The 10,123-nt window shown below is 40.7% G+C and overlaps 2 protein-coding genes and 1 pseudogene across 2 annotated transcripts in view; all 3 read right to left on the bottom strand.

The window, feature by feature from the left end:
- Positions 1 to 1,752: 1,752 nt before the first annotated feature.
- Positions 1,753 to 10,123, bottom strand: part of LOC107697575 (E3 ubiquitin/ISG15 ligase TRIM25-like) — a 17,621-nt gene continuing 9,250 nt past the window's right edge. The window contains exons 2-3 of the mRNA XM_016498373.1: positions 2,082 to 2,177; positions 1,753 to 2,001 (exon numbers count right to left, since the gene is read on the bottom strand). Of these exons, the coding sequence (XP_016353859.1) occupies positions 1,753 to 2,001; positions 2,082 to 2,177 (345 nt within the window). The remainder of the gene's footprint in view (positions 2,002 to 2,081; positions 2,178 to 10,123) is intronic.
- Positions 2,872 to 3,592, bottom strand: LOC107697596 (E3 ubiquitin/ISG15 ligase TRIM25-like; annotated as a pseudogene).
- On the bottom strand, positions 9,191 to 9,785 carry LOC107697595 (tripartite motif-containing protein 16-like). The gene has a single exon (XM_016498394.1). It carries the CDS (start codon positions 9,742 to 9,744, stop codon positions 9,208 to 9,210), a length of 537 nt encoding a protein of 178 aa, XP_016353880.1. The 5' UTR covers positions 9,745 to 9,785; the 3' UTR covers positions 9,191 to 9,207.

Raw genomic sequence — 10,123 nt, 5'->3', positions numbered from 1 at the left:
GTTAAATGCAGAGCACTAATTCCTAGTATGGGTAACCATACTTGGCCACGTCACGTCACTTTCACTTTCATAGACAAAAGTAATCAATAATGATTATATTAACTATTTTCCTATATTAATTTTCATTGATTAGTTGTTGCAGCACTGATTTATATATAATTTCTTTAGTATTTAAATTATGAAATACAAACATTGTTTTTGAATGCAGAATGATTCAGAGTCGCGGTGTTCGTGAGGCTGCTGTGGGACACACTGACCCCGGATACAAGGAGGAGCCGCCACTCTACATGCTCTGGAGGATTCATAGTAAGACACACACACACACACACACACACACACTTTCAACAGCTTGAAATTTTATGTCATTTACAGGCTTTAACCACTGATCTATAATAGAATCAATTATTAAGAAGCTGTAACCTACAAATAAAAACAAATTCCAGTTAACAATTAAATGTGTGTCAATAAAAACAGTGACTCGTGACACAAGAACACAAATCTGTTCCTATGTGATTATATGAATTAAAAGGTAATTATGATAGTTATAATAGAAATGATTGATGTGACACTACATTAAGAACTAAATCAACACAAACAGGTTGAGTAAAGCACAGAAACACATGGTCACTCAGCAGGACTCACACACACACACACACACACACACACACACACACACTGATCTTACTGTCTGTATGAGGAATTATTACACATTTATTCTGACGTTATTTCAGTGACAGAAGTTCAGCTGCAGTATTAATGTCAGAAAAGAAGAGACTCTATAACATCTCACTGTTACTGATGTATCATGCAGCTCAAAGCATTATGGGTAGAATCTCTCGTCAGTCTATTCTGATTCATCAGCACAGTTTCACTGATGATCTTTTTTTAACCCCAAACCCAGGATAGAGTGGCTGAGTGAATGTGGTCTGGACTGCGAGGATGAGGCTCATTGTGTCAGATTCACAGCATCAGCTTTATTCTTCTCATATTCATTATATCACATTAGAGCTACAGAATCTAGTATTTGCCACTTACACTATATGTGAACTTTCTAGGAAATAGTTTGGATGATAAAACATCTGCTAAGAACACAAATGTCCATCTAACAGCTCAAGCACATCAATAGAGTCTCATTGTAGGGTTGAGTAGATATTCTCAGGAAAAGCAGCTCAAAGGCTATGATTAGTTTGAGCATTATTTATAACTTTAGAGCGGTCAGAGACACTGAAACTTCACAAGGACCCTTAATACACAGTCAGGTTTGATTTGGTTTCAATACACTGAAGCATTGCTAATATACAGCCTGACTTCATGTTTGGGGTTTTCATCGTCAAATTCATCCATGTGTTACAGGCAAATAAAGAATTTTTATCAGGTTTGAGGATCATCTGATCCATTTTTGATTAATGTTACTCAGAATCTCTATTAACAAGTTCACTGATTTCATATCAATAATAATACATTTAAAGGAGAAATTAGATAAAAAGTTGAGATGTAAGTGATGTTTTGAACGGTTGGTGCCGCTAGTGGTGTTTGGCAGCTAAATATATCTTCCAGAAGAAAGAGCTCAGAGAAATGAATCCTAAGAGATTTCCAGAGCTGAAAGCCATTTGTAAGTGGCGTCTCATTCAAAAGAAGATGATCAGATGAGAGTCTGACTGATGATTATATAATAACACACTCATGAAATGTTTCTCTGTGAGTCTCCTGTCACAGCAGGATCTCGTTCAAGTCCCTTATGACCCTGTTCTTCTAGATCTGTGTTACCTGCAGGAACTGGATGTGATCCTGTGTGTGCTCCAGCTGCTCCAGCTCAGCGTCTCTCCTCCTCAGATCATTGATCTCCTGCTCCAGTCGCTCCAGTCGTCCTTCAGCTCGACTCACTGCAGTCTTCTCCTGATCTCTGATCAGCCGTATCAGCTCAGAGCGGCTTCTCTCAATGGAGCGGATGAGCTCAGTAAAGATCCTCTCACTGTCCTCCACTGCTGTCTGTGCAGAGCGCTGTTAGGACACACAGTGATTCAGGCTTCAGTGAGTCTGAACTGAGACGGAGACAAACTTCTCTTCTTCTCCAGACTCACCTTATGAGACTCCACAGACTCTCTCAGCTGCTGAAGATCTTTCTCTCTCTGCTGGATTCTCTGCTGGAACGTCTTCTGCGTCTCCTTCAGCTGCTTCTGCAGGACAAACAGATGATAATAATGTAAGTATTATAAAAGTGAAACTGACACAGATGTAGAGCTTTACACTGACAGTGTTTCTGCGGTGTACAGTAGTAGAGCTTGTATTTTGACTTATGAAAGTATATATTTTGTGAAAGAACAGGTAGTAGTTCACTCCATCATTTTATGTTTAATCAACGCCTATTTAGTGAAAGTTTGTGCTGATGAGGGTTTCTGGTGCATTTTCAGCCAGCAGTAAACCTGCTGTTCATTTCTGCTGCTGTGTGACGTGTGAATGCTGTAAGCTGTTAATATTGTGCATATTAAACGAGTGTCAGCAATATTTAATCAGTGTCTAGTTTTAAATACCTGTTTCTCTGTCGTCTGTTCTGCAGCTGATACAATTTTGTGTTTTTTATGTTCATACATCGTACACAGCACACATATACATTTCTGATCAGTGCGACAGAAAACCTCAAGGATCTTCTCATGTTTCTGGCAGATCATCTCCTGCAGTCGTCCAGTGGCTTCAATCACTTTGTGTGGCTTACGTGAATGAAACTCCTCGTGACGCTCAAGACAAGATGCGCATTAAATATCGCATGCGATTTATCGTGCAGCCCTAATTTCTGGTCAGTGCGACAGAAAACCTCAAGGACCTTCTCATGTTTCTGGCAGATCATCTCCTGCAGTCGTCCAGTGTCATCAGTCACTTTGTGTCTCTTTCCTCTAAACCAACTCTCATGTTGTTCGAGGTGATTCTGACAGTAAGAGTTCAGACACATCAGACAGGACTTGACGGCTGTGTGTTTTCTTCCAGTACAGACGTCACACTGCACATCTCCAGCTCCAGCGTAACAGTCAGCAGGACGTTTCCTCTTCTTCAGTTTCTCTGTCACTTCAGCCAGCATGCTGTTTCTAGATAAAGCAGGTCTTGGATTGAAGGTCTGTCTGCACTGAGGACAGCTGTAGACTCTCATCTGATCCTCCTGATCCCAGCGTTCTGTAATACAGCTCTCACAGTAACTGTGTCCACACTGGATGGTCACTGGATCCTTCAGGAGATCCAGACACACTGGACACATGAACTCATCCTGAGAATATATGGCTTCAGCCATTTTACTTCATGAATACAGACACGAACATACAAGAGCTCAACTACACTTTCACGTTCTCTGAACTGATTCCTGTTTCCTGGTTCTGTGTTTGAGTGACGTGTGTAAAACAGGCGTGTCTGCAAGTCGACACACTTGACTATTATTAAAGTAAACAGTGATAGGGATAGCGACGTATAAGCCAAGTATGATAACCCATACTTGTAATTTTCCTCTGAATTCAACCCATCCAATTTGCACAGAGACAGCAGTGAGTAGGGCACACACACACAAATATTCATTCAACTTTATTTCCAGACTCAAGGTCCATTAGCAAAACACTAAAACACCACAAACAGTACGAAACACATTAAAAGAGACAGTTCTACCAATGTTTTCTCATAAGTGACTGGTATCGCACCACAGTAAGCCTATAATTTGACAACAACATTATAATAGCATCCAACTGATGAATAAATTTATACATCAAATTTCTCATTAAAGCCACACAGGATTGAACTCTTGCCTTACAGAATAGATTACCTGCACTGCTCTACCTTGTTTTTTTTCAGCAGAATCCTCATACAGTCACTGTAAGCAACTGTAATGATTAGTCCACTGGAGTCGAGTTGTGATGATGAACCCAAGTGCAGTTTATTTACAATGTGAAATCCAAACAATAAACAAAGACTTGACTTGACTTGAAACAAACTTGACTTGACATGGCATGAACGGACTTGGCATGAACAGACTTGACCGTAAACAGAAACACAACTCACCAACAGCAGGTTACGACATCAATACACGACAAGAGACAATGGCAAGAAGAGGGCTAATTATAGCAAACAATAAGGGTCACATGACAAGAATCAACCACTGAGCAAACAGAACTGAGAACCACATGACAGGACAATAACCAATGGGAAACAAGGCACATGACTTAAGCAACCAATCAGAACATGACACACACACTAGGCAGGAATACAAAAGGATCAAGGGAAATCACACGACTAGACAGGAATTATGACTATGACAAAATAAGAGACATGAAAACAATGAACATGAAACAAGGTTCGCAACCCGCCATAAAACCAAAAGAAGAAGAAGAAGAAGAACATGAAACAAAACCCCAAAACAGACATGACAGCAACCTGAAGCTCACATAGGCTCTCTCTTTTAAACTTAACCCACAAAAGGTGCAGTAAAAAAATGTACAATATGCTCAAAATAGTTTTATCTTTACCTGATCCGAACACATATAAAATATTCTCACCAACATATTTGCTTTAGTGTATAACATACAATGCTTCCTTTACATGTCATCATCATCACTCATTTAATCGTTAATGATATGACCCAAAATTGTTTACACATTTAATACTTAAAGTGACGTGACATGTGGCCAAGTATGGTGACCCATACTAGGAATTAGTGCTCTGCATTTAACCCATCCAAAGTGCACACACACAACAGTGAACACACACCCGGAGCAGTGGGTAGCCATTTTTTTGCTGCGGCGCCCGGGGAGCAGTTGGGGGTTCGGTGCCTTGCTCAAGGGCACCTCAGTCGTGGTATTGAAGGTGGAAGAGAGTGCTGTACATTCACTCCCCCCACCTACAAACCCTGCCGGTACGAGACTCGAACCCACAACCTTTGGGTTACGAGTCCGACTCTCTAACCATTAGGCCACGACTTTCCCTGACAGATAAAAATCAGGGAAATTAAGATATTTATTTTCTTTTGTTCTGTGGAGCTTTGATGGACATTTATCCCACTAACCTATTAAAGGGTTCCCATTCAATAGGTTGCAAATGGACACATATCCCAATTGCAATCTACTGCATGGGATCGGTTTAGTTCTGTGGTGGACATTTATCCCACTCCCATATTAAAGTGCTCCCATTCAATAGGTTGCAACAGGAACTTGGTGCTGCTCACCCTCTCCACAGTCACACCATTGACGGACAGAGGAGCATGCTGAGTGCGCACTCTCCTGAAGTCAACAACAATCTCCTTCGTCTTCTCCACATTTAGAGAGAGATTGTTGTCACTGCACCACCCGGCCAGGCGGCTCACCTCGCTCCTATAGTTTGTCTCATCTCTGTTGCTAATGAGACCCACTACAGTCGTGTCATCCACAGACTTAATGAAGAGGTTTGAGTTATGTGACGGTGTGCAGTCGTGGGTCAGCAGAGTGAAGAGGAGGGGGCTCAGCACACATCCTTGGGGGGCCCCAGTCTTCAGTGTGATGGTGCTGGACGTGTTGCTGCCGACCCAAACTGCCTGAGGTCTTCCAGTCAGAAAGTCCAACAGCCAGTTGCACAGCGAAGTGTTGAGCCCCAGCTGGACCAGTTTGTGAATGAGCTGTTGAGGGATGATTGTGTTGAATTGTGTTTAGTACTTTGATGCACATTTATCCCCCTAAACTGTTAAAGTGCTCCCATTCAATAGGTTGCAAATGGACACATATCCCACTTGCAATCTATTGAATGATATCGGTTTAGTACTTTGGTGGACAATCATCCCACTAACCTACTATAGCATTCCCATTCAATAGGTTGCAAATGGACACATATCCCACTTGCAATCTACTGAATGGGATCGGTTTAGTACTTTGGTGGACATTTATCCCACTAACCTATTAAAGGATTCCCATTCAATAGGTTGCAAATGGACACATATCCCAATTGCAATCTACTGAATGGGATCGGTTTAGTACTTTGATGGACATTTATCCCACTAACCTATTAAAGGGGTCCCATTCAATAAGTTGCAAATGGACACATATCCCAATTGCAATCTACTGAATGGGATCGGTTTAGTACTTTGGTGGACATTTATCCCACTAACCTATTAAAGTGCTCCCATTCAATAGGTTGCAAATGGACACATATCCCACTTGCAATCTATTGAATGGGATCGGTTTAGTACTTTGGTGGACAATCATCCCACTAACCTACTGTAGCAGTCCCTTTCAATGGGTTGCAAATGGACACATATCCTAATTGCAATCTACTGCATGGGATCAGTTTAGTACTTTGGTGTACATTTATCCCACTAACCTATTAAAGTGCTCCCATTCAATAGGTTGCAAATGGACACATATCCCACTTGCAATGTATTGAATGGGATCGGCTTAGTACTTTGGTGGACAATCATCCCACTAACCTACTAAAGTGATCCCATTAAATAGGTTGGAAATGGACACATATCCCATTTGCAATCTACTGAATGGCATCGGTTTAGTACTTTGGTGGACATTTATCCCACTAACCTTTTAAAGTGCTCCCATTCAATAAGTTGCAAATGGACACATATCCCACTTGCAATCTATTGAATGGGATTGTCACTTTAGTAGGTAAGTGAACAAATAGTAGCAGTCAGCAGTGGTCAGCATGCTGACCTGGATGGGAAATGGACAAATGGCAGGTAAGCGGGATGGGGGTCCGCATGACAAAGTGTATGGGAAATGGATGAATAGCAGGATGGGGGTACCGCCCGAAAAGCGTCCACTTCCAAATTATTTGAATGGGGAGACCCCCTATGCGATAGGCCTGAAGTGGGACTTGGTGGCGCCCTGCTGTGGAGCATGGCTGAACTGCGTTTGGGAGCCTTCGGGCTTTGGGGGTCTCTCGTTCGGACCCCCGAGTGGTTGGACCAGGACCAGGTCCAGGTCGGCGGGGCGGATGGCGTCGGACCCGCCACAAAAATTTTCGGGGGTCCGGTGCACGCCATCCACAAAGTGATGTACGGGAGCCACCTAAAGGCTAGCTGAATGGATGCTTTTTGTCGGTGGTGTGCTTCTTAGAGTCATTCATTAAGGCTTTAATGAGTTCAATTAGCAGTCATTAGTTCATCTGATCTGAGTGTCAAATCATTTACTTCATTCTTCACTGAGGAGAGAAATTTATATTGATTTGATGTTAGATTGATAATTTATTTTTAACTTTATACTTGTATATTAGTGCTGCAGCTAACAATGATTTTGATAAGTAATCTGTTGATTAGTTATTTAATTGATCAGATTAAAAGCATTTTATTGGATGTGCATTGTCTGTTGTTCTCCTTCAAAGAGAGAAAGAGAGACAAATAATATAAAACAAGATAAAGTATTTGATATATACTGTAAATGTTTTGATGTAAGAGCATAGACACAAGTAATCAATAATGATTTCATTGTTGATTATTTTCCTATTTTGATTTTCATTGATGAGTTGTTGCAGCACTGATTTATATATAATTTCTTTATTATTTCAGTTATAAAATACAAACATTGTCTTTGAATGCAGAATGATTCTCTATTGGCTGAATGATTCAGAGTTGCGGTGTGCGTGAGGCTGCTGTGGGACATACTGACCCCGGATACGAGCAGGAGCCGCTGCTCTACATGCTCTGGAGGATTCACAGTAACACACGGACACACACACACACACACACACATACAGTCATGGCCAAAAGTTTTGGCAGTGACATCAATTTTGTGTTTTGCAAAGTTTGCTGCTTCAGTATTTGTAGGTTATTTTTCCACGTTTCTATAGTATACTGAAAAACAATGATAAGCATATCATAAGTTTTAAAGGCTTTTATTGGCAAGAAAATATGAGTCAATATTTACAGTGTTGACCCTTGTTCTTCATAACCTCTGCAATTCGCTCTGGCATGCTGGATATTAGCTTCGGGGCCAAATCCTGACTGATGGCGATCAATTCTTGCCTTATTAGTTCTCAGAGTTGATCACAATTTGCGGGTTTCTGCTTGTCCACTCGCCTTGTGAGGACTGACCACAGGTTCTCTATGGGATTGAGATCCGGGGAGTTGCCTGGCCACGGATCAAAAATTTCAATGTAATGATCTTCGAGCCACTTCTTTATCACTCTTGCTTTGTGACATGGTGCTCCATCATGCTAGAAAATGCATGGATCATCACCAAATTGCTCATGGATCGTTGGAAGAAGTCGCTCTTGCAGGACGTTTTGCAATTTCCTTGCATGTGAGGCCATTTTGATGCAAAGCGAGGCTGCACGTGTTTCTTTGGAGGTAACCATTGCTAACAAGAACACAATGACTGGAAGCGCTTCTTCCCTCCTTTTATAGCAATCAGTCTGCTCTTACAATCTAATTAGTATGATAGTGATTTTACCTGATTAGTACTCATTCACACTTTCACATGTGCTGCTGATATGATTAGTAAATAATGTTAGCAGGTCATTTTGTGTCAGGATGAAAAAACAGTGAAATTTGATTTTTGTGAAAGTTAATTTTTTGGCCAATGAAGCTTTTAGCAATTATTTAAAATACATCTGATCACTCTACACAATAATCTAGAAACAATGTGAATGAACACCACAAAAGCTTAAGCAGCAAACTTTGCAAAACACAAAATGTATGTCACTGCCAAAACGTTTGGCCATGACTGCACACACTATTTCAATAGCTTAAAATTTCATGTCATTTACAGGTTTTACCCACTGATCTATAATAGAATAAATTATTAACAAGCTGTATCCTAAAAATAAAAACAAATTCCACAGTTAATAATACAGAGACTCATGACACAAGAACACAAAACACTGGAAAGGGCCGGAGCTCCATAAGGTGAATGATGAAATTGATTTGTTGACTGTGACCATTTGAACTGAAAGGTAATTATAATAGTAATAATAGATATGATTGATGTGATACTACATTAAAAACTAAATCAACACAAACAGATGTTAATAAAAGCACAGAAACACATGGTCCCTCAGCAGGACTCACACACACACTGATCTTACTGTCTATATGAGGATTTATTACACACATTTATTCTGACATTATTTCAGTGACCGAAGTTCAGCTGCAGTATTAATGTCATGAAGAGAAAAGAGACTCTATAACAACTCACTGTTAATGATTTATCATGCAGCTCAAAGCATTATGGGTAGAATCTCTCAACAGTCTATTCTGATTCATCAACACAGTTTCACTGATGATCCAGATCCAAACCCAAACCCAGGATAGAGCGTCTGAGTGAATGTGGTCTGGACTGTGTGGATGAGGCTCATTGTGTCAGAGACACTGTAGAAGGACAGAGTTCCTGCACTGTGATCCACACACACTCCTATTCTACTGCTGATGGACTCTACTGGGAGAACAGTGTGTATGTTATTGTGCCAGAATGAGTATCTGGAGGGAAAGCAGATCAAACTCCAGGACTGATCATTAGATCCAAACAAACACTCAACACCTCCCTTCCTGCTGGTGCTCTTATATGACACTGATATAAACACATCTCCACTGCACTCAGTCTCCCAGTAACAGCGTCCACACACACTCTCTCTACACAACACCTGAGGCCACTCATCAAATCTGTCTGGATGATCAGGATACGGCTGTTTCTCTTCCACATATGTCACCTTTCTGTTCTCCTCAGACAGACTGAGACGAGTGTGTGCTGTGTTTGGATCCAGTGTGAGAAAACAGGCATCTGAACACAAGAACAGAGACATTAATAACACAACAATCACTACAGCTGTGTGTGTGTGTGTGTGTGTGTGAGAGCCATTTCTTACATGTTGTACTGTTGTTTTTTGTTTAACAATGTCTTAAATATTTTTCTTGTTTCTTGTTTGTGGAAAAAAGAGAAAGAAAGTATACATGTACTTATTTACTTAAGTATTTTACAGATCTATTCTTGTTTTGTTTAGGTATATAATAATCGTTTATTCCTTATTCATGTAATGGACAATGCTTTGGCAATACTGTGCAAGTCATGCCAATAAAACTCATTTGAATTGAATTGAATTGAGTGAGATAGTGAGAGAGAGAGTGTGTGTGTGTGTGTGTGTGTGTGTGTGTGTGAGAGAGAGAGAGAGAGAGTTCATTCAC

This window comes from Sinocyclocheilus anshuiensis, unplaced genomic scaffold (genome assembly GCF_001515605.1).
Source record: "Sinocyclocheilus anshuiensis isolate Anshui unplaced genomic scaffold, SAMN03320099.WGS_v1.1 scaffold1312, whole genome shotgun sequence".
NCBI classification, from domain to species: Eukaryota; Metazoa; Chordata; class Actinopteri; order Cypriniformes; family Cyprinidae; genus Sinocyclocheilus; species Sinocyclocheilus anshuiensis.
This window is presented reverse-complemented; position numbering and strand designations above follow the sequence as displayed.

Excerpts from the sequence above, each read along its gene's own strand:
- LOC107697595 (XM_016498394.1), bottom strand. The coding sequence starts at position 9,744 with ATGTCTCTGTTCTTGTGTTCAGATGCCTGTTTTCTCACACTGGATCCA.